Below are 27184 nucleotides of genomic sequence, written 5' to 3'. Positions count from 1 at the left end.
TTATTAATTTAATTAATTTGTAATTAAAGAGCTGCAGACGAGAAAACTTCTCTCATTATGAGTAAATTCTCGATTCGGGCGATTTAACAGCACTCAGGGCAAAATGAGAATGAAACTCCTCACCTGGGTCCCTCTTGCTTCACCCTAAAAGGGTTTTATTACTTAATTAACTCTTGGTTTCTCTAATTAGGAGCTCTTTGTTCTGGGCCAGGCTCGGGGGAGGTTAAGCCTGGCTTTAGGGTCAGAATAACCCCGGTGACTTCTCAAAGCTCAGCTTTTTTGGGGTTTCAGCAGCAGTTTTTCCTCCCCCAGTGCCTCCATCCGTCTCCAGTCGCTGCTCTGGGATTCCACGGGGAATAAAACGTTGGGATTTGGGGTTTGGCCTCGTGCAGGCGTCGGGATGGAGCGAACGGCGAGCCCAGGGTTGTAATTTTAATTATTTTAGTGATTAACTCGGCCCGGCTCATGGAACCCATGGAAAGGGCGAAATCCAAGATAAATCCTTTTGGGTTTTTGGCTCAAAGACCAAGAATTGCCTTTCCAGCCCACCAGGAGCACCACAGAGCTGATATTCCGGAACAAAACGGGATTTTATCCTTTCCCAAGAGGTCAGGGAGGCTGAAACCCATCTCTGTATCCAAATTCTTCCCTGGGTGACCCCAAGGCCGCTCCACTTTCCAGCAGGTCCTGGAAAAACCTGGGAAAGGTTGAACTCCAGCGAGTTCATCCCCAGTGACCTCCGGAGGGGGAGTGAAGCAATCGGGGATTGGGTTCTTTGATGGGATGGCTGCTGGGAGAGTTGTGGGGTTTCAGTGAGGCAATCAGAGCCCTGAGGGGGAAATTAGGGATAAATTTAGGCTGGGAATTAGCAGGAGGTTTTCAAGGAGCAGAGAAGAAATTAGGACTAAGTTTAGGCTGGGAATTAGGAGGAGGTTTTTAAGCGGAGAAGAAATTGGGGATTAATTTAGGCTGGGGATTAGGAGGAGGTTTTGAAGAAGAGAAGAAATTGGGGATTAATTTAGGCTGGGCATTGGGAGGAGGTTTTGAAGAAGAGAAGAAATTGGGGATTCATTTAGGCTGGGGATTAGGAGGAGGTTTTCAGGGAGCAGCCCAGGAGGACTCAGGAACAGGCTGGGAAATCCAAAAATGGGACTCAAAACACGGCTGGAGTTTGGGGGATTTATGGGGAGGTTTTACAGGGGAGTCCCAGACCTGAGGCCAGGAAACTCAAGAGTTTTATGGGAATTGTCTGGATCCTGGGAAGCTCAGGAATCATGGATTGGGTTGGGTTGGAAGGGATCTTTAAAATCATCTCGTTCCAACCTCTGCCATGGGACACCTTCTGCTGTGCCTGGTGGCTCCAGGCTGGAATTGGGTACTTCCAGGGATGAGGAATCCATGGAATAACCCGGGAGCCTCACAGGGAACAATTCCAACCCAAAATCCCACCCAAATTCCCCCTCTGTCCCCCTGACCCCATTCCTTGTGTCCTGTCCCTGCAGTTCCTGAGGAAAAGTCCCTCTCCAGCTTCCCTGGAGCCCCTGCAGATCCTGGAGGGGCTCTGGGGTCTCCACATTCCCAACATTCCCAATATTCCCAATATTCCCAGCCTGTCAGAAAAAAAACAGCCAGGAAAAGACCATGGACACTCCAGATCCTTGGATCCTGCAGCACTTGGGGGTGTCCAGGTTTTTTTGGGACCTTAAACCCCATCCTGTGCCTCGGGCAGGGACAATTCCCACCGTCCCAGGTGGCTCCAAGCCCATCCAGCCTGGCCTTGGACACTTCCAGGGAAGGGTCCGGGGAGTTTGGGACAGGAGCTGCTCCAGGCTCCAGACCGATACCGGGACACGCTGCAGGTGCTAATTAAGCCATCCAGCAGGTGCTAATTAAGCCTTTGTTTGATGAGTTCACCGCGATGTCCAGCCCGGAGCTGGACACAACAAGGAGATGGGTGGAGCCGAACCCTCCGAGAGCCCCGGGCCAGGCCGGGCCGGTTCGGCGGCTCCTGAGTCACGGCTGAAATCCAGCGGGGCAAAAGTTCCCGAGGATCCTCCCCTCTGTGCACAAAGGTCCTGGATCCTGGGGGGAAAATCAGGGAGAATCCATGAAATCGTGAGGGAAGGATCCTCGCTTCCCAAAAAAAAATCCGATCCCTGAACAAAGGTCCCCAAATTCTGCGTGGTAAAAATCAGGAGGTGCCTGTGGAGTCCTGAGGGAGAGCTCCTCACTTCCCAAAAAATCTGGTCCTTTCCCCAAATCCTGGGTGGAAAAAAGGTGAAGGAGCATCCACAGAGTCACGATTGAGGGGTCCTCACTTCCCAAAAAAAATCTGGGAATTGCATGAAAATCCCAAAATCTGAGGTGGCAGAAAAGGATCATCCATCTGGGTGAGGGGTCCTTGCTTCCCAAAATTGGGATCCATTTTTTTGGCAGAGTGAAGCAAAGGAGCTCTGGGACTCTTGGAGACACGGAGACGCCTCCGGAACATCCCAGACGGAGCCGCCAGCTCCCGCTTGGATCTCCCGGAATAACTTCTGGGAATCACCTGGGAGGTCCCTGATAAATTTGGGATTTGTGGGATCTGGAGCAGCCATTCCCACCCGGGAACGCTGGGCTGGGAATTTCCTTCCCCACAGCATCACGATCCCTGGAATTCGTGGTGCGTTTGGGACGGACCGGGAGCTCCGCGTCCCCTCCATTCCCTCACGTTTCTCCCGTCGTTTTCCCAAAGGTTTGGCTAAAAATAGATTTTTGTGCAATTCCCGGGGCTGGGAAAAGCAATTCCACCTCTCCTCCGGGATAAACGTTCCCTCCCTTTCCAGGGGCTGATTCCGGAGCCTCTTTGGGCAAGGTCCATAATGTTTGTGCTGAGGTTGCTGCCTGGTGACCTCCGGAGCACTTCCAGACTGGATCCAAACCAGTTTAAGGTCAGGCCACATCTCCTGATCTCCAGACAGGGTTTAGGATTAGGTTTAGGATTAGGTTTAGGTTTAGGTCTCTCCCTCCCAGCCATGGGAAGTGTTTGATTTTAATCCCCGGGCGTTGCAAGTTCTGGGTTTAAATTTGGCACCGAAATATTCCCGAAATCCTTTATTTATTGCTTAAATCGAAATGTCGCGAGCAGGTGGAGGTGTCCTGTCCCTCCTCGGGGCTCTGAGGGATGGACGGCACCGACCTGAGGAGGAGAATTCCCTCGGGAATATTGCACAAAAATTCGGGTGGAAGGTTGGAGGTGGTGAAATTCCCTGTCCGCTCTCAAACTCGGCTGCTCCGGCCTCGGCGGGGCAAAAAAGCAGGATCAGGGAATGATGAAATCGTGGAATAATAGAATCAGGGAATCATGGAGGGACAGAGGATCATAAAATCATGGAGTTAGAGAATCGTGGAATCAGAAAATCGTGGAATGATGGAATCAGAGAATCATGGAATCAGAGAATCAGAGAATCACGGAATCAGAGGATCATGGAATCATAAAATCACAAAATGATGGAATTGGAGGATCACAGAATCACAAAACCATGGAATAATAGAGTCAGAGAATTGGGAAATCATGGAATAAGAGGATCAGGGAATCATGGAATTGCAGAATAACAGAAGTGTGAAATCATGGAATAATAAAATCAGGAGAATCCGATGAAATCAGAGGATCATGGAATGGTTGGGTTGGAAAGGACCTTCAGGATCATCCCGTCCCAAGCCCCTGCCACAGCCAGGGACAATTCCCGCTGTCCCGAGTCTCTCCAAGCCCCATCCAACCTTTCCTCGGACACCTCCAGGAACGGGGCAGTGCCGAACCCCAAGGTTTAAGGACTCTGATCTCCTTGCCTGCATCTCCCCGCGGGAAGGGCACAATTCCAGGAGCTTATCTCGGTTCCGAGCCCTGCCAGCCGCCAGGCTGCCTCGAAAGCAGCCGGGCAGGTCTGGGAAGTGCCCTAATTCCAGCCTGGAATCGGCACCGGCGGAGCACCAGCAAGGCCTGAGTCAGGCTTTGGGCTTGGGCTGGGGTATTCCCAAAGCTGGAGACTAAAACCGAGCCTATGCCAGCGGGAACAGCAAAGCAAGGCCCAGGGGAAAAACGGGAATTGCATGGACCGGAGAAAATTCCGGAATTTTCTGAAGGGTTGTTGAGGGAGGAAGTTGCAGCCGCTTCCAGGCGCTGCCCAGGAATTCTGGGAGGTGACGTGGGACCAGCTCAGCCTGTTGGAAGTGATCGTGTCGGGATCTTGATCCGATAAAAGCTCCGGAAAAGCCGCGGAGATGAGCCCGGGAGAGGCCCGGGATGACCAAAGGTGACGAAATTCCCGTCTGGGTGGGACACGGCGTCTCCAGGAGCCGTGTCCCGATGGATCCTGGAGATTTGGGGGATTGGGATTGGATTGCAGAGGGTTTTCCCGCTCCAGAAATAATTGGTTTTTTCCACCTGGAATAATCCTCAGGGATTATTCCACACGCAGAGTTCCCTTTATTTCACATCTAGGCTGAAACACCTCTTTAAATTCCCTTCTGGAATTCCGTGGGGCCGGTTCCCCAAATTCCATTTGGGTGGGAAAAATCTTGGATATTGTTAAAAATCCCTGGAGATGAACTCAGCTCCCTGCTCCATCACATTTGGATGGGTGAGAGCTGCAACTCCGTGGGAAATGAGATTTATCCAGAGAATTCCGGGATTATTGAGGTTGGAAAAGCCCTCCAAGATCATCGAGTCCATCTTTAGATGGATCAACCCCTTTCCAGGAATTCCTTGGACACCTCCAGGGGTGGCAACTCCAAACCTCGCTGGGCAGCCCCTGGCCGCCCTTTCCAGGAGGAAATTCCTGGAATTTCCAGGAAATCCCTCCTGGTGATTCCGAACTGAAATGGAAGTCGAGGGAAAGCCATGAGGTTCTTCCCAAGGAAAAGCCAGGGAAGGCTGAGCTGTGGGATGACCCCTGGATGGGTTGAGGTGGGAATTCCCAATAAATCCCAGGAATTTCAGACATCAGAGGGGGTTTTAGCTGTGGAATGACCCCTGGATGGGTTGAGGTGGCACCAAACCCCACCAGGCCCCCAAACCTCAACAGGGTCTCCAACAACTCCATGATCCCGAGGCTCTGACCTTTACCCAGAGAGAAATTCCACGGTTCAGCGGGATTAGTCAGGGGAACGAACTCGGAATCCTCTCTGGAAAGTGCCTACGTGTAAAACCCGGCCGGGCAAGGTTCTTGTGAAAGAATGAGCTCATCAGCCAGGAGGACTCATTCCCAGAAGGCAGGGCTTCCAAACCCTATAAAAGATCCCAAATCTCCCTGCTCCGGCATCCACTCCGCTCCCGCTGCTCCCTCGGCACCGGCTGGGTGAGTCCCAGAATCCCGAGGTTCCTCAGGGAGCTTTGGGATTGGGAATCCTGAGGTTCCTCAGGGAGGTTTGGGATTGGGGATGCCGAGGTTCCGCAGGGAGCTTTGGGATTGGGGATGCCGAGGTTCCTCAGGGAACTTTGGGATTGGGGATGCCGAGGTTCCTCAGGGAACTTTGGGATTGGGGATCCAAGGTTCCTCAAGGGAGGTTTGGGATTGCGAATCCTGAGGTTCCTTGGGGAAATTTGGGATTCAGAGTTCTGAGATTTTTGGGGAGGTCTGGGGTTGAGAATATCGAGATTTTTGGGGGATGTTTGGGACTGAGAATCTTGGGATTTCTGGGGAGGTTTGGGACTCAGAATCCCGGTATTTTGGGGGGATCTTTGGGACTCAGAATCCCGATATTTTTGGGGGATGCTTGGGACTCAGAATCCCGATTTTTTGGGAGGATGTTTGGGATTGAGAATCCCGATTTTTTGGGGGGATCTTTGGGATTGAGAATCCCGATTTTTTGGTGGATATCTGGGGCTCTGCCTTTCAGGAAAGGTTGGATTTGGTGCCTTGGGATACACGGAGGGTTCCTGGAAAGGAGGGAATTTGTGGGCGTTGGGGCAGCCTGGAAATGGCACTGGAAGGCAAATTAAGACCAAGCCTAAATCTGAGGGTAATTAAGCCCTAAATTAGACCCTTCCCGAGGCACGGATCAGATGGAATTCCGTTGGTTTAAGGGCGAATCTCCTCCCTCCAGGGAAGGACACCGAATTCTCCCCTGCCAAATTGATTTTCCTGTGATTTTATAACCAAAATGTTTTCAAAACCTCCATTTCACCCAGGAATTCCTTGGGGGGGAAAAAAAGAGGCAAATTTGGGAGCACGAGGGCGCCGCAGGGAGACAAGGAGCGAAAATATTCCCCATGTGCCGCCTCATCCATGTCAGGAGCACGATCTTAATTAATTAATTAATTAAGGTCCTATCAGATTTAAAAAATAAATAAATAAAAGGGAAGAGAGGAGGGAATTGGCTGTGAGAGGAGCTTGAGAAGCCCGGGGTTTCCCCTCTCTCTGCCTCGGGGAGTTCAAATCCCTTCCAACCCCGCTTTTGGAATCCTCACCTTTCACTCCTGCCCTCGGATTCCAAAAAGCGGCAGCGCAGGAATTCCCGGGGTCCGGGCGAGCCTTCAGCGGCCACAAAATTGTCCCCAAATTGTCCCCAAATTGTCCCCAAATTGCCGGGGAGGAGAAATCCGCGCTGCCCGCTCTGACTCACGAGGGGACAGCGGTGACAATGCCGGACCCCGGGGACGCTTTATCCCTGAGAATTCCCTTCCAAGGACCCTCCCAAACCCTCGGCGTCGTCACCGGAGCCGGGTGAGACCGGAGCGAGAGGAGGAGCTGTCTCCTGGGAATTTAACCCTCAGCTCGCCGGAGCTTGGGGAAACCTCCCCTGGCGTTCAGAATTCCAAGGAAAAGCTGAAAATCGAGGGGGGAAAAAAGCAGGGATTATTTCGGGTTTACCAGTCCGAAACACCCCGTTGGCTCCACATTTATATTCTTTTTTTTTTTTTTTTTTTTTTCTGGCACACCAAACGTCATGAAATGTTTGGTTTCAGCCTCGGGAAGCCAAGGGCAGAGGAGGAAAACTCGGCTTTTTAAAATTTTAACACGTTTTTTCAGAATTGCGTCGCCCACGTCCCGGTAACACAAGAAATTCCCACTTTTTTTTTTTTTTTTTCCTAGGTGATCCCGTTTTCCCGCAGAGATGTCTCTGAACCAGATGCAAATCAAGCAGGAGCTGCAGCTCCCCCCCGGCTTGGGTAAAACCACCCCGAAACAGAGCCCGGAGCATCCCCAAATCCCGGTGCCCGACCCCTGCCCCGAGCCGCTCCCGGCCGCGGCGAAATTCCCGGAAAAGGCGATCCCAGAACCGGGAAAAGGGGAAGCTGCCGTGCCCCAGGAGCAGCAATCCCAATCCCCCCCGGAATTCCCGAATCCCGAGGCTGCTCCGCGCCTGGAAGAGAAATCCTGCCCGGAACCGACGCTGGAGAAGCAGGAGGCCAAGGAGATCCCGGTTCCCGTTCCCGTTCCCTGCGCCCAGGAGAAGCAGCAGAGCAAGGAAATCCCGGTGTCCATCCCGGAAAAGCAGGAATGCAAGGAAATCCCGGTGTCCATCCCAGAAAAACAGGAGTGCAAGGAAATCCCGGTGTCCATCCCGGAAAAGCAGGAATGCCAGGAAATCCCGGTGTCCATCCCGGAAAAACAGGAATGCAAGGAAATCCCGGTGTCCATCCCAGAAAAGCAGGAATGCCAGGAAATCCCGGTGTCCATCCCCGACCCTGTCCCGTGTTCCCAGCAGAAGCAGCAGTGCCAGGAAATCCCAGTGTCCATCCCTGACCCTGTCCCGTGTTCCCAGGAAAAGCAGGAATGCAAGGAAATCCCCGTGTCCATCCCAGAAAAGCAGGAATGTAAGGACACCCCTGTCCCCATCCCAGTTTCGTGCCCTGAGCCCACTCCATGTGCCCAGGAAAAGCAGGAATGCAAGGAAATCCCGGTGTCCATCCCGGAAAAACAGGAATGCAAGGAAATCCCGGTGTCCATCCCGGAAAAACAGGAATGCCAGGAAATCCCGGTGTCCATCCCAGAAAAACAGGAATGCAAGGACACCCCTGTCCCCATCCCAGTCCCAGACCCCACCCCGTGCTCCCAAGAAAAGCAGGAATTCCAGGAGATCCCGGTGCCTGCCCCGTGCTCCCAGGAAAAGCAGGAATTCCAGGAGATCCCGGTGCCCGCCCCGTGCTCCCAGGAAAAGCAGGAATTCCAGGAGATCCCGGAGCAGCGCTCCCTTCCCGAGAAATTCCCTCCCCTGGAGCAGCAGCTGGAGCAGCCCGGCCCGTGGCAGAAATAGAGGGAAAATCCCGATCCCGGGGGTTTTCTCCCCGAATCCAGAGGTTTTTTCCAAGCCTTTTTTTTGTTGTTGTTGTTGGTTTTTTTTTAACCCCTGCAGAGCTTTTGGCAGGAATTCCTTCCAGCCGCCCCTCCCGCTAACGCCTTGTCCTTTACTAACCGCAGGGAATTCCCGTCGGGAATGCTTTCCAGCAGGGTTGGAGCTCCCCTTCCCAAATTCCTGCCCTTTTTTCCCCCAATCCCGCGGCTTTGGAATGCCCCCAAAAAAACCCCAAAAAATCATGGAGCGAGGCGGCGTTCGGGAAATCCAAAATTCCCAAATCCAGGGAAGAGCTTATCCCCTTTTTCCCTCATTTCCCCCCTGGATTCCAGCTCCCACCTGGAATTTGGGAAGTTTTTCCCTATAAATAATCAGATTTTTGTGGGGAATCTGCCGCCAAATCGGGAATCAGCGCTGAATTTTTTTTGGCGGAATGAAAAAAGAATCCTTCGGGACTGAGGGAGGAAAAGAAAGGTTTTTAGGATAGATTTTGGTGGGATTAAAAAGAATCCTTTGGGATTGAGGGGGGGAAAGGAAGAATTTTAGGAGAAATCCGAGCTCGCTCTCCCCCTGGATTTCCTCGGAGGTGTCAAAGAACAGGTCAGGCCGTGAATATTCCGTAATTACCCAAATTTATGGATAATTAACTCCACTCCAGACGTGTTTGGGAAGGGATTAACCCCGGGCGTGGCGCAGACGGGATAAAGGAGGAATTCCAGCCGGGAATGTTTCGCCACCCGTCGGGTGTTCGGGACTTTGTCTCGTGGTTGTTTTCGGCTGCTGTTGGATCCAGGATTTATTTCACTGTGAAAATTCCGCAATAAAAGCGATTTTCGGTGCCGAGTTTTGGGAATTTTTATTGCTGGTGGTGGGGGGTTTTATAAAGGTTGTGGGGAATTTTTTTGTACCAAATTTTGGGGGGTTTTGTAGCAAGTTTTGGGGATTTTTTTTAAATCAAAGATTGGGAAGTTTTATACTGAGTTTTGGGGGTTTTTATACCAAGTTTTGGGGATTTTTAAAAATCAAATTGTGGGAATTTTTCTTTACCAAGTTTTGGGAATTTTCATACCAAATGGTGTGAGTTTTTAAATCAAGTTTTGGGGATTTTTATTCCAAGTTTTGGGGATTTTCAACGGCTTCTCCTGAAAAAGATGGAGAGGAGGCTCAGCTGGCAAAAGCTGGGTTTTGCGTGTGCTTAAAGTTGATATTTTAGGGGAAAATAAAAGAGAAAAAAAAGGGAAAACAGGAGAAAAGCACCAACAAAAAAACACCAGGAAGCAACACGAGGCCATTCCATCATTTTATTGCACCACATCCCAAATTAAACTCGGAATTAAAACCAGCGCCCGCCGTTCATTTATCATTTTTTTAAACCTAATTAAGCACCTCTCACTATGAGGTAATTTCTGGCAAGCAAAGCAGGTGGCTGCCGGTCTGGAGGCATTCCCAGGAGCCAGGAGAGGTGGGAAAAGCGGGATTTGGGATTTGGGACGGCTCCTACTTCTGCTTGGAGCACTGCTGCTGCTGCTGCTGCTGCTGCTGCGGGAGGCTCTTGACGGCCGCCTGGGCCTGGCCTTTGGAGGCCTGGCTTTGCTGGACCCCCTTGGGAAGGGCTCCACACTTCTGCTGGCACTGGGCCGGGATCTGCTGCGGCTGCTTCTGCTGCTGGGACATCCTGGGCGGGCCTGGAATTCAAAATCGCGGAGAGAACCGAGCGCGTTTTGGGCTTAAATTCGCCTTTTTGGGGTGTTGAGGTTCCGGGCGCTGCCCCAGCTTCGAGATCGACCCCGCTGATTTAAACTTAATCCCGGATCCAAACCAGGCAGATCCTGGGATTGAATCCCTGAAGGCAGAATTTTGGGGGAGTTGTTTCCCGCCCTTTACTGGGGTTTTTTTTGGATCCCATCCCATTCCCGGCGGGATCGGTCGCCCCGCTGAGGGATCAGGGAAGAGCTGTGCCTGAAACGCGGATCAGAGGGCAAAACCCAGCCCAGCAAAGCCAGGGAAAGGCTGCAGAGCTGGAGAGGAGAAGAACACCATCAGGGGTTTGCCTTCTTTCCCTCTGCTCATTTTTTCCCTGGGAATCTCGACTTTAAAAATCTCGGGGGAAAAAAAGTGGATTTGTGGGAAAACTGAACTCAAGGAGGAGCTCCAAGAAAAGTGGCAAAAGAAGAGCAGAAAACTGGGAAAACCTTAGGACTGGGAGTTTTGGCAGGGAAAAATCCTTTGCTAACAATCCCAGTATTGGATACCAATCCCAGTATTTGATAATATTCCCAGTATTTGATAATATTCCCAATATTTGATAATATTCCCAATATTTGATAATATTCCCACTATTTGATACCAATTTTTGGAACCACCACGCCTCTGCCCCAGCTCCTTGAGATCCCCAGAGCAGGAGGCCATGAAATTCAGGTGGGTTGAGGATTTTATCCAAGGAAACAGAACGGGGATCCCCGGAAATCCGGGAAGCTGTTCCACCATCTGCCCTTTGGTTATCCACAGGGTTCTTATCAATCCGGGCAAAAATTATCACAGAGTTCTGACCCAAAGAGTCCCAAACCACCGGTTGGAGCCTCACGACTCCCAGAATTCTATAATATGGATTTCCACCGGTTGCAGGCGGAATTTTGGGGAGACAACCCCAGTTTGGGGGAAGAAAACGGCGAAAAATCCCATTTTTCCCACCCCGGGGCACCAAACCCCTCAGCTGGGCAGCGAGAGGGGCAGGGAAGCACTCACCTGGCGCGTCCTGCTCGAGGAGGGAGCTCAGGAGGAGCCGCTGCGGGTGTGGAGCTTCCCCGAGGAGCGGCTTTTATATCCCCGCAGAAGGGCCGATGACTCCGGATTAAACTCGGTGACCAGAATCTTTCACAACCGGAACCGGCTCCGCTCCCACCCCCTGGACCTCAGTCAAAGGCTGGGAGAGATTCCCTCCTCTCCCGGCTGCGGGGGACTGGGTGTTTTTCACGCAGGGCACGCCCAGGGCTGCTCATCGCGGGGTGATTTGTTAATAATTCATTAATAATTTCTTAATAATTCACCCTGTCCCCATCCCGGGCAGGGATCCCACAAAGAACCGGCACCTGGGACAGCTCACATCCGCTCGGGAATGAGTTTTAGGGATAATTTGGGCTGGGAGAACCTGGAGAAATCTGAGTGGGGTTGGAATCTGTCTCGTCTCCTGGGAAAGGCACCAGCTCCCAGTTTGGAACCCTGTGGTTCTGGATTTTGCTGGTTCCCTTCTCTAATTCCCATCCCAAAAACACAAAAGAAACTTTTTTTTTATTTTTTCCCCCTGCAAGGAATTAGGAAGATTTTCCAGGCTCCTCCGCCTCGAGCCTGATGAAATATCCCTAATTTACTGCAAATATCCCAGGAATTCCAGCAATCCCCGGCGCTGACCACAGCTGGTGCGTCAGGACTTGGCCACAGGAAATGTTGGGAGCACAGCAGGTCCCTCCAGGATTTTCCAGGTGCTCCCGTGACCCCTGTTCCCAGGGAAAATGTGAAAATTCCAGTGACAGGCACAGGTGATGGATCGGGATGGAGATGCTCCAGAAGCAGGTGACTCACGGAGGGGAGGAGCCCCGCAGGATTCCTGATTTAAACCTTTTCCGTGATTCGTGTTTGAACCTTTTCCAGGCCTCCAAGAAGACACAAAAGTGGCACCCCAGAGGTTGGAACCCCAAAAATTTGGAGGAATTTGAGGTGTAAATTCCTCATTTTCCCATCAGTTTTCCTGGGAATATCCAGTCCAGGTGTGTTCTGGTTGGTTTTTATCCATGATTCCCAACTAAAACCCTTTCTATGTCCCCAAGATGCCACAAAAGTGGCACCTCCAGGGCAGAGCTTGGATCCTCAACAATTTGGGTTCCTCGGGAGGAATCTGATGCACAGATTCCTCACTTCCCCATCCATTTTCTGGGAATTTCTAGCCTGAGTGCAAAGTTGTTCGCCCTCATTCCTAAAACCTTTTCCGTGCCCCCAAGATGCCACAAAAGTGTCACCTCTGAGTCCCTCCTGAGGCAGAGCCTGGATCCTCAAATTCCACGGAGGACTTCGAGGTTCTGATTCCTCACCTCCCCATCCATTTTTTGGGGGAATTTCTGCTCCTGCTTTGCCTCTCAGGCGTGCTCAGGCGTTTGCCTTCCCCAGCTGTGTTTTTTTCAGCCTGCCATGATCCCCACCTGAGGGTGTCACCTCCTGCTGTCACCTCCTGCTGTCACCTCCTGGTGTCGACAGCGAGGGACACAAAGAGGAACCTGCTCCTCGCCTCCCCACCTGCACATTAAAAAGGCGATTTGGAAACAGTGTCGGCACGCCCCCGAATATAAATATCTCCCTTTTCTTCTCCAGATTAGATATTCCCCACCCTTCCCGTAATGAGGGGGTAGGTGGGGAGCGATTTCAGCATTCCCAGACGTGGAAATGGCGTGGCCAGCACGAAGCCGGAGGTGAAGAAAGCCACAGGCACCTCCTGGGGCACAGTGGGAGCTTTATCTGCGAAATTTGGGGTTTTTTTAATGGGTTTAACTCCCTCCAGATCATGGGGTCGCCTTCAGCTTCAAACTTATCCAAAATAAAAGTGTATTTATATTTATTTAAAATTGTGCCTTCCAGATATTCAATTCCTTAATTAATTTAAGGCTTTCTTCCACTTAAATTCACCTTTTAATTGTTTCTAGGATTTACTTCCAAAATCCCAAGCTGTGAAGACCAAAATTCCGTCTGAAAATCAAATTTCTATAATTCCAATTATTTCAAATGATTTCAAGCATCTCTCAGACAATAATCGACCAGGCGATGATTTCCTTGTCAAATTAGTAGGAATTTCTCCATGTTTGAACTTTTTTTTTTTACTTCAGGCACAAAACCCTCCCCAACCACTTTCGAAAACGGAAATTAAGGAAGATATTTTGGGGGTCTGAAGTCGTGGAAATGGGGAGGAAAGAGACAAAACACATCTGGTGCCATCGACGGTCATTTTTTTATTGCTGCACAGAGGATTTACAAGACTGAGAAGAGACAAGAGGAGAAGGGAAGGGGGAAAGCGTTGACATCTTCCACCACCAGCTGCTGACAGCGCTTCCCGGGATTCCCAGTGCTAAAACATCGGGAATGCCCAAGGAAAAACGCTGGCACGGCAGGAGCAGAGGTGAGAACACAGGGAACACTCAGAGAGAAAACGTTTTCCAAGACGAAGACAGCGTGGGACGATCAGAGCAGGACGTTGCGTTGCCAATGGGTCTGCGCCGTGTTTTCCGTCCGGAACCCGCGGCTTCGGCTCCTCACCGGTCACCGGAGCCGCCCCGCGGGGCCAGGCCCGCGTCGGGATCAGCAGGGGCGGGAGCAGGGCTCCAGGCACACGGCCTCACACTTCTCCACGCACTTGGTGCTGCAAACCTCGGCCTGGCACTGCTCCACGCACTTGGTGACGCAGGGCTCGGGGCACTGGGCGGGGCAGACGTCCACGCACTGCGGGGCGCAGCTGGTGGCGCACTGGCTGGCGCAAACGTCCACGCACTGCGGGGCGCAGCTGGTGGAGCACTGGCTGGGGCAGACGTCCACGCACTGCGGGGCGCAGACCTCCACGCACTGGCTGGAGCAGGGCTTGGCGCAGACGTCCACGCACTGCGGGGCGCAGACGTCCACGCACTGCGGGGCGCAGCTGGTGGCGCACTGGGTGGCGCAGGGCTCCACGCACTGGGTGGCGCACTGGGTGGCGCACTGGGTGGCGCAGGGGGCCTGGCAGACCTCGACGCACTGGGTGGCGCAGGGCTCGGGGCACTTGGCGCACTTCTGCAGGCAAGGAGGGGGCAGGCAGGGCTGCTTGCACTGCTCGTAGTAGTAGGACATCTTGGGGAGGTGCTGGGGCAGCGGGAAAGAGCTGGGAAAAAGCTGGGAAAGAGACAAAAAAGAAAGATCAGGGTATCGGTGCGTGCTTATCGAGGCACCATGCGCGATTCATGAGGTCTCAGGTTTGTGTTCGGCTGAGGAAAGGAAGGTTAGGAAAAGCTGCCTGTGTCCAGGATTCCTGGGTTCTGGAGTTGGAAGGGACCCGCAAAGATCTCATCAAGTCCAGTTTTTCAGGGATGGCCCCTGCAGGGATCAAATCTGTGAGCTCGGCATTGAGAGCGCCGCGGTCTGGGCCAGTCCCAGGGTTTTTATGGAATTAACGCTGCCAGAGAACCCTTTCCTTCATTGGGAACCTGTTAGGAAGCCTCGAGCCACAAATCCCGAATTTTATGGGATTGCCAGTTTGTAGAAGCCATGACACAAAAATGCTTTGATTCCTCCCATTCTCAGTTGCATCAGCAGATGTTCCAGGGCTCGTCTCTTCCTTATCAGATCCTCACGCCCACCTGGGCACGTCCCCCGGGCTGGGAATTCCCAACCACAAAGCCCAGAGGCCACAAATCCTTCCATTATCCCATGGAATCATGGGATAATCATGGGATGGTTGGGGTTGGGAGGGATCTCAAAGATCATCTCGTTCCAGCCCAGACCAAGTTGCTGCAAGACCTGTCCAACCTGGCCTTGGACACTTCCAGGGATGGGGAATCCCATGGAATAACCCGGGCCAGCGCCTCACCGCCCTCACGGTTTCTTCCCAATATCCAACCTAAATTTCCCATATTTCAGTGTAAACCCATTCCCTGTGTTTTATCCCTGCAGTTCCCGAGGAAAAGTCCCTCTCCAGCTTCCCTGGAGCCCCTGCAGATCCTGGACCTGAGGTCTCCAGAGGCTGAACATTCCCAGCTCTCCCATCCTGGTGATCCTCCAGATCCTGGGACCTCGCTGGAATTTTTTGGGGGATTAATGGGTCTCATCCTTCCGTGAGGGAAGGGTTGGCCCAGAGGCTGCAGCTCCCATTTCCAGCTCATCTCCTCCTCTAGGCTTCTCCCAGAGGTCTCGCCTGGCTTTGCCCGCAGGAATCCTGCAGCTCCCTCCTTCCGGATAGAGCCTCTTCCCACCCATCCCGTTTGAAGTCCCGGGAGCTGCTCCACAGCATCCATTAATTTATTTAATTCCCAGCCTTAACGAGGCAGGAACAAATTAACCAGGATGGAACAGGAAGGAGGAGGAGAAGCAGCCACAGTTCTGGAGGAGGTGACTTCTCCAAGCTGCTCCAGGCAGAGCAAACCCTAAATAAAACCCCGGTTCCAGAACAAATCCCAGAAGAGAAGCACAGGAGCAAAGCTCTCCCGCGACTCGGAGCGAACTCTCTTTTCCACAAGATATCCTGATAAAAATTCCCTGATAAAGCCAAGGAGGACTTACCAGGTCACCGGTCCTGGCGAGCGACGGAGAAGCCAAAGGAACTGGCGGGAGCCTCCAAATCCAAACCTTTTATATGGCCGGAGTGGCGTCAGCTCCGGAAACGCGGGAGCCCAGGGGGATGGACAGCTGACCACAAACTGCCCCGGCAGGCTCCACCTCCACATGCTTTGCATGTTTGTTTGCCTCCTAATTTTTGGTGGAAGCCCTCTTCCAGGAAAGCAGGTGATGCTGAGCCAGCCGCGCTCTGATCCCGGTCATGCGGTTCCCAACGGGAATGGCGGAGTCATTAAAAAAAAAAAACCAGCGGTTGCTGAATTAATTGGTTTTCAGAAAGGGATTTAATGCGCTGGGACATTTCCGTGGCCTTATTTCCATAAATGTTGGGTTTTGATAGCTGGAGTTTTTCCAGCGTGGGATGGCTGTTATTAGGGAAGATGGATAATTAATTGGATTTACTATGAGAAATACCCCGTCCTAATTCTCATGGAAAGGCACAACCAATCCTCCAGCGCTCCCACAAAACCTTGAGGTCCCTGTTTTCCCGATAAATTAAATTATTGTATTCATCCAACCCATTCCTTTCCATGGATTAACACCATCCGTGCTTGGAAATTCCAGCGGCGACACAACTCCAGGTTTTTTGGGGAACACTTCAAGCCATTCAAGGCAGAATAATCCTCATTTTAAAGATGCTTTTCCCTCACAGAAAAGTCCAAAAGGATCCAGTTTAAGTGGGTTTTAGGCCCAGGATACAATTTTTATTAAAGGTTTGCTGATTACGGGAAAATCCACGTTTCTCCCAGATATTCCAATCACGGAGATGGGAACGTGACCATCACAAAAATGCTAAATAGGGGAAAGAAACCACCCCAAAGTGAACCAACCCAGCACGAGCAGCACGTCCTGTTTACGCCCCAAACCCGGAGTCTCCCGAAGAATTCCAGGAGTCAGCGCAGGTTCCTTCCAAACGCTTGTCCTGGAATTCCACCCGGAGCTGACGGATCTCCACGGGGCTTTTTGCCACCTCACGGGTGGCTCAGCTTTTCCACAGACTCAGCTCCCCACGTGCAGCTTCTCCCCCTTCCCCGGAGGCTCCGCTGCCCCGGAGGCTTTTCCGGGGATAAACTGGGACTCGGGGAGTGTGGTTTGCTCGTCTTAAACACCTCCTTTGCCACGGGAGGAGAAACTGCACCCAGCAGAGCTCAGATTTGGGAGCTGAATTTTTAGGCAGATGAATCCCTCCTCATTTTCTCCTCCTCGAGCTGCCGGGTGTGGAAATTTTCCCCCAGAGCAGCTTCCAACTCTTATCTTCCCAAGGAATATCCCACATTCCGGTTGGAACAGCTCCTCATTATCTCCTCAGGCTCCAGGCCCACCTCAAAACCATCTCTGAGGACCGGTCCTGCACCTGCCTTTCTACCCCGAGTTGTTTTACACCCTGTTGTTAACTTTGATTAGCAAGAAATTGGGGCCTTCCAAATGTGGATTGTTTCGGGAGACGTAAAGGGACCCGCACTCCGACACACGGGAACGTCACGGGGCTGGCTCGTTATCCCTAATTGGCACTCATTTGGGAATCTCCATTACGTTCATGGGCAATTGGAGTTGTCACGCTGGAGTTGTCACAGTTGTCACTGACGTCGGTGAGTCAGGACCCCACAGTGACGTCCCTCGGTGGCTCCCGTGACTCCTCCACAGCAGGTTGGGTGTTCCGGAGGGAATTCCACGAGGGAATTCCACGAGGGCCGCCCCCCAGCTGCAAGGGTCTTGTGCTGAAGGGACAAAGATTTTCCCAAAATCCCTGAGATTGGGAAGGATCTCCCAGAACATTGAGTCCAAGCTGTGTCCGACCCCCCCTTGGTCATCCAGAGGAATCTCCAGGAATTCCTCGGACACCTCCAGGAGCGGCCACTCCAACCCTCCCTGAGCCCCTTCCAAGGCCTGCCCACCCTTTCCAGGAGGAATTTTCCGAAATGTCCCACCCTGAGCCTCCCCTGGCACAGCTCGAGGCCGTTCCCTCTTGTCCTGGGATCAGATCCCAAAATCCCCCCTGGCAGATCCCAAATTCCCCCTGGATCCCCTTTTCTCCAGGCTGAGCCCCCCCAGCTCCCTCAGGATTCTCCAGACCCTTCCCCAGCCCCATTCCCACCCCCGGCCTTGCTCCAGCCCCTCCATGTCCCTCTTTCCATGATTGTCCAGACCTGGACGCGGGGTCGAGGTCCAACCCCTCCAGGATTCCCATTTTCCCAAGCAAGAAAAGGAATTTTTTTTTCTGTGTTTTTTCCATCGATTCTCACGGAAATCAGGGATTCTCCCCATTTTCCTGCCCCAAACCCTCCACACCTGGCTGCAAATAACCTTCCCGGGCCTTCATCAGACCCAACTTTCCCCTCTCCTCATTCCCACAAGGACCTGGGCAAGGTGGGAGGGTCTGACCCGGCTCCTGGGCAGTGTCCAGGTGGCTCCGGGAGCCCTGGAATTTTTGGGATGCCAGGAGGATGAGAGAAGAGGACATTAAGCCTCACATGGACCATGAGTGGCTCCTTCAGTCCATGCCCCAGGGACAGCTTGGATTGTCCCAGATCCCACCATTCCAGCCTCTTTTCCTGTTTACTCCGGAAGGTGAGCGCTCGGGGAAGAATGACAATTAGCACCTGAGTAATTAAATCTGGGAAGGAGGAACTGGCTGTGGTTACGAAAAAAAAAAAATCCTCACCTTTTTTTATCTCTTTGTTTTGATTTTATCAATTTTTTTAATTTTTTTTTTTTTTTTTTACTTTAGAGGATAAAATTGATTTCATCTCCATGGAAATTTTAGCGATCACCCGACAGAGGAACCGGGGGGATTTTTCAACATTTCCTTGTAGTGAGCAGCAGTTTTCTGCCTGTTTTAATTTCACAGGTGTGGAATTAACATCCAGGTGGTCACGCAGGGAGAATTCCTGTTCGGTTTTTTTCCCCCTGGAAACGATGCTTCTGCTCTCTGCTGCTCCGAGATGATTTAAATCTGAATTTTATGGACGCATGAAGAATTTATGGACACTCCTGCCAGCACCACGCCAGAAGGGAAAAATTAATCCCAAACCATTTTTTCCCCCCTACATTTTATTTCCCAGAAAACCGAGGGATTTGGGAGCAGGAGCAAAGGACATCGTTGCTTGCACGGAATTTTAAGGAATTTTAGAGGCGTTTTGGAGTGGAATGAAACCCCACGGGGAGGATTTGTGCCCCAGCCCTGGGATCAGAGGAGCTCTGAGGGCGGAGCTCGCAGCTTGTCACCAACCCCGGGCCTTGGGGCATCTTCGGAGGAGTCGGTGGCGGCTCCCAGACGGTCGCGCCCCGTCTGCCACCGCCCCCGCTCCTCCCGCCCGCATTCCGAGCGGGATTTGCTCCGCCAAACCCTCCCCGGGCCCGGCTCCCAGCCGAGCTCAGCCTCGGCAGCCTCCCGGGGTGGTTCCGACCCCCGTTTGGGAGTTTGGGGTGGAGGGATGGGAGTGATGGAGGTGCGCTTGGAAAATTCCCCCTTTTTGGGGTTTCCAGGTGTTTTTCCAGGCTGGAAATCTCACCTGAGCTGGGATTTCAGATGTTGATTGGGATTTCAGGCATTGATCTGGGATTCCAGATGTTTATCTGGGATTTCAGGCATTGATGTGGGATATCAGACATTTGTTTGGGATTTCAGACATTGATCTGGGATTTCGCACATTGATCTGGGATATCAGACATTGGGGTATCAGACATTGGGATATCAGGGATGTCAGGACTGAGGAAAGGGCTGGAGATGTGCCAGGGGGTGGGAATTGGGGTGGATTTTTGGAAAAGGATCTTCCCACCAGTGTGTGGGAGTGCTCACCAGGCTCCCCAAGGAAGGGTCGCCATCCCAAACCCACTGGAGCTCCAGGACAACGCTCCCAGGGACACGGTGGGATTTTGGGATGTCCTGGGTGGGCCAGGAGTTGGATTTGATGATCCCTGTGTGCCCCTTCCATCTCAGGGCATTCCACAATCCCAGTGAGACCTTCCCAAGCATTTTTTATTACAAAAGTTGGGATTTTAGGAAAGGAATTAAAAGGAAGTGCAGGAAATGCGCGAGGCCGATGCCAAGATCGTTTCTTTTATTGCTTCGGAACACGGAAAGGAAAAAGATCAGGAGGAAGAACGAAGAGGGGAGGAATTCCTCCGTCGCACTCCCGGCGCGAGGGGGAACCGCGGATTCTTTCTCCCGGGGAACGATCCCGGGGGCACAAACTCGCTCGGTGACGTCCCGTGAGGAACGGCGCTTTCTTGGGGTGAAAACCAGCAGGAACGGGGCAGAACGCGAGGAAAAGGAGGATTTGCTCTTCCTCCGGAGATTCCACGGGGATGGGCAGCGGGGCCTCCCTCGGATCCCACCCCGGAGCCCCTCAGCGAGCCCGGAATTTCGGGCAGCCTGAGACGGAGCAGCGCTGGCCGCACACCGGGCAGGTCTGGGTGACGCAGGTGGTGGGACAGGAGTCAGCGCACCTGGTGACAACCTGGACACCCCCGCGGCACTGCGGGGTGGCACCGCAGGGGTCCGCACACGGAGGGGGACAGCTGGGGACGCAGCACGGGGCTGGGCACGTGGTGGGGCAGGTGGTCACTCCCTGGCAGCAGGGGTCTTGGCACGAGGTCACTCCCTGGCAGCAGGGGTCTTGGCACGTGGTGACACATTTGGTGACATCCTGGCAGCAGGGGTCTTGGCAGGTGGTCACTCCCTGGCAGCAGGAATCTTGGCAGGTGGTCACTCCCTGGCAGCAGGAATCTTGGCAGGTGGTCACTCCCTGGCAGCAGGAACCTTGGCAGGTGGTCACTCCCTGGCAGCAGGAACCTTGGCAGGTGGTCACTCCCTGGCAGCAGGCGTCCACACACCTGGTGGCACATCTGGTGACACAACAGGGATCTTGGCACCTGGCCACCCCCTGGCAACACGGATCCGCACACCTGGTGGCACAGGTGGTCACTCCCTGGCAGCAGGGATCAACACATCTGGTGGTGACACACTTGGTGACCTCCTGGCAGCAGGGATCCACACATCTGGTGGCACATCTGGTGACACAGCAGGGATCCTGGCACGTGGTGACGCGCTTGGTGACCTCCTGGCAGCAGGGATCGACGCACCTGGTGGTGCACCTTGTCACCTCCTGGCAGCAGGGATCCTGGCACGTGGTGACACACTTGGTGACCTCCTGGCAACACGGATCCACACACCTGGTGGCACATCTGGTGACACTGCAGGGATCCACACACCTGGTGGCACATCTGGTCACACAACAGGGATCTTGGCACGTGGTGACGCACTTGGTGACCTCCTGGCAGCAGGGATCCACGCACCTGGTGACGCACTTGGTGACCTCCTGGCAGCATGGGTCAACACATCTGGTGGTGCACTTGGTGACCTCCTTGCAACACGGATCCACACACCTGGTGACACACTTGGTGACCTCCTGGCAACAGGGATCCTGGCACGTGGTGACACACTTGGCGACCTCCTGGCAACAGGGATCCACACATCTGGTTCTGCACTTGGTGACCTCCTTGCAACATGGATCTACACATCTGGTGACACACTTGGTGACCTCCTTGCAACACGGATCCACACATCTGGTGACACACTTGGTGACCTCCTTGCCGCAGGGATCCTGGCACGTGGTGACACACTTGGCAACCTCCTGGCAGCACGGGTCAACACATCTGGTTCTGCACTTGGCGACCTCCTGGCAACACGGGTCCACGCACCTGGGGTCACACCTGGTCACACAGCACGGATCTTGGCACTTGGGCACCTTCTTGTAGCACGGATCCACACACCTGGAGCTGCACTTGCTCCCCTTCTTGGAACAGGGGTCTCCACATCTGGTGCTGGACTTGGCGCCTTTCCTGCACCACGGAATCACCCACGGGCTGCTCCACTTGGACACCTTCTTGCAGCAGGGATCGTAACACGGCGTGAGGCCCCTGGGGGCTTTCTTGCCACACGGGTCCACACACGTGGTGACACACCTGGAGACCTCCTGACAACACGGGTCCACACACCTGGTGACGCACTTGGAGACTTCCTGGCAGCAGGGGTCCACACACGTGGTGGTGCACGTGGTCACCTCCTTGCAGCAGGGATCCTGGCACGTGGTGACACACTTGGACACCTCCTGACAACACGGATCCGCACACGTGGTGGTGCACGTGGTCACCTCCTTGCAGCACGGATCTTGGCATGTTGTGACACACTTGGACACCTCCTGGCAGCAGGGATCCTGGCATGTGGTGACGCACTTGGTGACCTCCTGACAACACGGGTCCCCACACGTGGTGGTGCACGTGGTCACCTCCTTGCAGCAGGGATCCTGGCACGTGGTGACACACTTGGTGACCTCCTTACAGCAGGGATCCTGGCACGTGGTGACACACTTGGTGACCTCCTGGCAGCAGGGGTCCACACACCTGGTGGTGCACTTGGTCACTTCTTTGCAACACGGATCTTGGCATGTGGTGACGCACTTGGTGACCTCCTGACAACACGGGTCCCCACACGTGGTGGTGCACGTGGTCACCTCCTTGCAGCAGGGATCCTGGCACGTGGTGACACACTTGGTGACCTCCTTGCCACAGGGATCCTGGCACCTGGTGGTGCATGTGGTCACCTCCTTGCAGCATGGATCTTGGCACGTGGTGACACACTTGGTGACCTCCTGGCAGCAGGGGTCCACACACCTGGTGACACACTTGGTGACCTCCTTGCAACATGGATCCACACACCTGGTGACACACTTGGTGACCTCCTTACAACACGGATCCACACACGTGGTGGTGCACTTTGTCACCTCCTTGCAGCAGGGATCTTGGCACGTGGTGACACACTTGGTGACCTCCTTACAACACGGATCCTGGCACGTGGTGACACACTTGGTGACCTCCTGGCAGCAGGGGTCCACACACGTGGTGGTGCACGTGGTCACTTCTTTGCAGCACGGATCTTGGCATGTTGTGACACACTTGGACACCTCCTGGCAGCAGGGATCCTGGCACGTGGTGACACACTTGGTGACCTCCTGACAGCATGGATCTTGACATGTGGTTGTGCACTTGGTGACCTCCTTACAACAGGGATCCTGACACGTTGTGACACACTTGGTGACCTCCTGACAGCACGGATCTTGACATGTGGTTGTGCACTTGGTGACCTCCTGACAACATGGATCTTGACACGTTGTGACACACTTGGCGACCTCCTGACGGCACAGATCCTGGCACGTGGCTGTGGAGCACTCGGCCACCTCCTGGCAGCAGTCCCGGCTCCTGGCGCAGCTCTCGGTCACTCGGCAGCAGCAGCAGGGGTTCCTGCACCTCGTGGTGTACCCGGCCACGCCCTGGTAGCACGTGGGGGCGCTGATGGTGGCCGCGAGGCCGCAGGGCTTGGCGCAGCCGGCGGCCTGGGCCGTGGCCAGGCTCCCCAGGTTGACGTAGGTGGTGGTGCCGGGGTAGCAGCAGGGGCTCCGGCGGGAAGGGAGGCACTGGAAGCTGCCGGTGGTGCCGCAGGGATCCGGGCTGGAGCTCACCGGGAAGCTCCTCACCAGGACGGCGGGAGGGGGGATGCAGATCTGGCTCAGCGGGCAGCCGGTCGGGTGGCGCATTTTGGGGGGAAGGGGGGAGGCTGGAAGCAGGAAAAGGGATAAAATTTAAAAGGTGTGAAAACATTCCAGGCTGTGCTATACACGGAATTAAATCATCCTTTTTTTCACCGAATCCTGAACTGGGAAACAGCCGTGAGGTGAGGAAGTGACTCTACATGAAAGCGTTTTAGACAAATTTGTAGCTGTTTTCAAGCAACTTCCTCTCAAAACAGGAGGCAAAAATTGTTTGGGCTCCTTTAGGTTTTCTGGAAGGTCTAAAGCCTCCACCTGCCCACACCTCCCCTTGGTTCGCGATGAATCTTTCCCATTCCTTCCATAATTTCACCCAAAAAGGCTTCGGATCACCCTGCCCTCATCCAGAGGACACCAGTGGCGGCTCCGTGCCGGAAAACCTCCCCAAGGAGAGGCTCTGCTGCGGCTGCTTCTCCCACAAAATCTGCCTGGCTCTTCCCACCCCGATTTTTCCTCCCAGGCACGGCCTTCCCTGGCAGCCTGAGAGTCTCCACTCCTTATCACCCCTCCCACTCCTCGCCTTTGAAGTCCCAGCCTGGCCTTTTGATCTCTCCCAGCGCCAACAATTCCCTGGGTGAGACACGGCAGCAAAGTCGGTGAGGACAGAGAGAGAGTTTGGTCCTCCTCGACGGAAAAAGAGCAAAACCCGCAGCAAACAAACCCCGGAGAAGACGGAATTAAAATCCGGGGGAATCCCAACCCCAATATCCCTAAGCAGAAACTCTTTTAAGTCTTTTAATTTGCTTCTGCAAGGCTTCAAAATGGAAAAAAAAAAAAAACAAAAAAACAAAACCCAACCACGAGGTGACTTCCCAGGAAACCGAGCTGGACTTACCCAATTCTCCACCAGCGAGCACCAAATGAAACCAAAAATGGCTTGAGGAGCCGGACAATAGGAATCCTTTTATAGGATTTTGGTGTCCGTGGCTCCGGAAGTGAGACACCTCAGGGGTATGGAAATCAAATATTTAATAATCCAGACCTGCTCCGCTCCAATCCTTCAATTACTTGGCTGGACGTTATAATTTTTAATGTCGCCGAGGGTGGGATGTGAGACTCTGATGACTGCGAGGAATTCCCCATCCACGTATTTCCTCCGGACTGGGAAATGTGGATGAGGCAGCCTGGAAACAATCCCCCTCAGGATTAAACTCTGAAAAAAAAAGCTGTTTTGGTGCACTTGGGGAATGGAGGTGGGATGGGACTCTGGAAGGGGCTCGGCTCTCTCACAATATTCCATCTGCTGGGAATTTGATTCCTGATAACCTGGCCAGTTTCCCCTCAATCCCTCAGTTGGAAGGGCCTCTCCGTGAATATTCTGGGAGGCTCAAAGAGGCCCCAGGATCATCCCCAAGTCCTTTCCAGGGTGGGAAAATCCTTCAGCATCTCCCAGACCACCTTTTCCTCAAGGTCTCTGGGTGGCCTTGGTTGGTCTTGAGCTGTGGGACCCAAACCAGAGGCAGCTCCAGATGTGGTCCAGGAATTCCTTGGACACCTCCAGGAGTGGCCACTCCAACCCTCCCGGAGCCCCTTCCAAGGCCTTTTCCCTTTTCTGGGAGGAATTTCCCCAAATTTCCAACCCTGAGCCTCCCCTGGCACAGCTTGAGGCCGTTCTCTCTTGTCCTGGCCCCGTTCCCTGGGATCAGATCCCAAATTCCCCCTGGCAGATCCCAAATTCCCCCTTGGATCCCCCTTTCCTCCAGGCTGAGCCCCCCCCAGCTCCCTCAGGATTCTCCAGCTCTGTTCCCATCCCTGGACAGGCTCCAGCCCCTCCATATCCCTCTTTCCATGATTGTCCAGCCCTGGACACAGCTCTGGACATTCCCCTCCCCAGTGCCCACCCCAGGGGACAATCCCCGCCCTGGTCCCGCTGGTCGTTTTTGCCACAATTCTTTGATTTTCTTTTTAATAACAAATCTGATTTCTTTGATTTGTCGGCGTTTTGGCCGTTGGCCTCCAGGGAAATCGTCACATTCCGAGGATCCCCAGGATCTTCCAGGACCTCTCCCGCGTGTCCCAGCTCCACCAGGTGACACCCAGGGCGATGAGGGACGAGCTCTCCGATCTCAGTGGCCTTTGGGCCGATTTTTGTGCCCGTTTTTGGTGCCAGCAGGTCACACCCAGCCCGAGAAGGTGACGAACTTCACACAGCAGTCGCAGCTCGGAGCCGCCGCTTTCTCCCCGCGGAAGAGTCATCCCTGCCTGGAAAAGAAGGAAGAGAGACCCAACCAGTTCCCCTGAGACATCAAAGGCTCTGGAATTCTCCTCTGCTCGCTGCCACCCAGCCCGAAGTCACCCCGTGACACAACCAGGGACAGGAGTGACTCGCACCAGAGGCGAGGCCGTTTTCACCAGGAGACCAGGGGGGGTTTTGCCTCTTCTCCCTCCAAATTTGGGTGTCCATTGTGGTGGTTTTTGGTTTTTTCCTGGAAATAAGGAAATTTTGGATTCATGACCCCTTGGGTTGGGAGTTTGCTGCTGACTGCAGGAAAAATCTCCTCCTTTTTTTTTTGTTTTTCTGTTCAAACTCTCCCTTTGAGATTTTCTCACTCAAATCTGTTCTCAGCCAAACAATTCCAATGATTTTCCAATGTTTTTTTGGGGGGAGAAGGGAACAGATTTGATTCACATTTTTGGGTTTATGGATTTCCAGCTGGGTGGAATTCAGCGGGTTTTGGGTAAAATGATGGAAAAGAGTGGTGGTCACTCCTCCGGTCACCTGCCTGTTCATCCCACATGAGGACAACGCCACCATCACGACAACGGAGATGGGATTTGAGTCAGAACTCCGGGAGCGGATGGAAAACATCACGAGATGAGCGGTGAGCGAAGAGTTTCCAGCAGCTCCGTGGAAAAACAGGACAGAAAAAGGTCAGGCATGGCTAAAAATAAAAAAATCCCCCAAATCCCACATCCCTAATGGTCCTCACGAGGTGCTGGGCTGGAGGGTGTTGGAGCATCCCAAAAACCTGCCCCGTCACCGGGTGATTATTGGCGAGCCGGCCGGGAATCCACTCATTTCCCAAATTCCTCCCTGGCGTCTGCGGGGCCACGTGAATTCCCGAGCTCCAGGTCCGGCTCCAGCCACGGAAATAGGCGTTTTCCATTAAAAATAATTAGGCAAATCATCCCTGGCGGGGCAGAGGCGGAGCGAGGCCGTGGGGAGCTCAGGGTGCCTGGGGCTCCCCGGCTCCGGAGGCCCGGGAACACACCAGGAACATCCCGGGATAACGCGGCCACGTCTGCCCTGCCGATCCCGACCCGGTGAGTCTCCTTGGGACGCTGCAGATTCCGGTGGTTGTTTTCCAGAAGAGATTCCCTGGAAAGCTGAAAAAGGGGGATTTATGGTGCTCAGTTTCCTCGGGGATAAAGGTTTCAGAGGGTAAAATCCTTTCCCCGTGCTGGCTTGGCCATAATTCCGGAATTCCCTGGGATGTTCTGGAAAATTCCTGTTGTTCCAGCACTGGATTTAGGGGGATTAACCCCTGTCCTGCCAGGACATCCAGGATCTGTTCCAAACAACTGGAAAAGGGAAAAACAACCGGAGAAGGGAAGGGAGCTGCTTAAAATTTATAAACCTGAAAACGTGAATAAAATACATTGTTATCCACAAAAAAAGCTGGCGAATTGTTGGAATTGTTTGGCTGAGAGCAGATTTTAATGAGAAAAGCTGATTTGGGGAGTTTGAAGAGAAAAGCGAAAAAATGAGGAATTTCTCCCTGATTTTTCGAGGGATTGGGTGTGAAATTGTTCCTTTTTCTTGCAGCTCTCCGTCGCAGGGAGATGAATTCCCAGTGCCCGCCCTGTTCCTGCCTGGAAGAGGCTGCCCAGAGCCATCCCTGCGCCGTGGTGGCCCCGGAGCAGAATTCCCCGGCGGATCCCTGCCTGTGCCAGGACGTTTGTCCCTCCTGTCCCTGTGACCCCCCTCAAGCCCCCCTGGGGGTCACCTCCCCGTCCCT

The 27184-nt window shown here is 53.5% G+C and overlaps 3 protein-coding genes across 3 annotated transcripts; 1 reads left to right on the top strand and 2 right to left on the bottom strand.

Annotated features, from left to right (window-relative positions):
• The first annotated feature begins 7095 nt into the window (after nucleotides 1–7095).
• LOC119711667 (titin-like) lies at nucleotides 7096–8326 on the top strand. The gene has a single exon (XM_038162120.1). The coding sequence runs from the start codon at nucleotides 7096–7098 to the stop codon at nucleotides 8236–8238; it is 1143 nt and encodes a 380-aa protein (XP_038018048.1). The 3' UTR covers nucleotides 8239–8326.
• A 4936-nt stretch (nucleotides 8327–13262) lies between these two features.
• Nucleotides 13263–15644, bottom strand: LOC119711621 (proline-rich protein 9-like). Its single transcript, XM_038162014.1, has 2 exons — nucleotides 15565–15644; nucleotides 13263–14181 (listed from the first exon to the last, which is right to left on the bottom strand). The coding sequence occupies exon 2, from the start codon at nucleotides 14137–14139 to the stop codon at nucleotides 13618–13620; it is 522 nt and encodes a 173-aa protein (XP_038017942.1). The 5' UTR covers nucleotides 14140–14181; nucleotides 15565–15644; the 3' UTR covers nucleotides 13263–13617.
• LOC119711452 (keratin-associated protein 10-4-like) lies at nucleotides 15569–23213 on the bottom strand. The gene is made up of 5 exons (XM_038161696.1): nucleotides 22269–23213; nucleotides 21586–22133; nucleotides 20872–21333; nucleotides 20618–20793; nucleotides 15569–15630 (listed from the first exon to the last, which is right to left on the bottom strand). Exons 1-5 carry the CDS (start codon nucleotides 23211–23213, stop codon nucleotides 15569–15571), a joined length of 2193 nt encoding a protein of 730 aa, XP_038017624.1.
• Nucleotides 23214–27184: the final 3971 nt, after the last annotated feature.

This window comes from Motacilla alba, chromosome 25 (assembly GCF_015832195.1).
Source record: "Motacilla alba alba isolate MOTALB_02 chromosome 25, Motacilla_alba_V1.0_pri, whole genome shotgun sequence".
Lineage (NCBI taxonomy): Eukaryota > Metazoa > Chordata > Aves > Passeriformes > Motacillidae > Motacilla > Motacilla alba.
This window is presented reverse-complemented; position numbering and strand designations above follow the sequence as displayed.

Excerpts from the sequence above, each read along its gene's own strand:
- LOC119711621 (XM_038162014.1), bottom strand. The coding sequence starts at position 14,139 with ATGTCCTACTACTACGAGCAGTGCAAGCAGCCCTGCCTGCCCCCTCCT.
- LOC119711452 (XM_038161696.1), bottom strand. The coding sequence starts at position 23,213 with ATGCGCCACCCGACCGGCTGCCCGCTGAGCCAGATCTGCATCCCCCCT. Across the intron at positions 22,134-22,268 it reads TGGACCCCTGCTGCCAGGAG|GTGACCACGTGCACCACCAC; the intron begins GTCACCAAGTGT and ends TGCTGCAAGGAG. Across the intron at positions 21,334-21,585 it reads TGTTGTCAGGAGGTCTCCAG|GTGTGACCCCAGGTGCGTGG; the intron begins GTGTGTCACCAC and ends CTGTGTGACCAG.
- LOC119711667 (XM_038162120.1), top strand. The coding sequence starts at position 7,096 with ATGTCTCTGAACCAGATGCAAATCAAGCAGGAGCTGCAGCTCCCCCCC.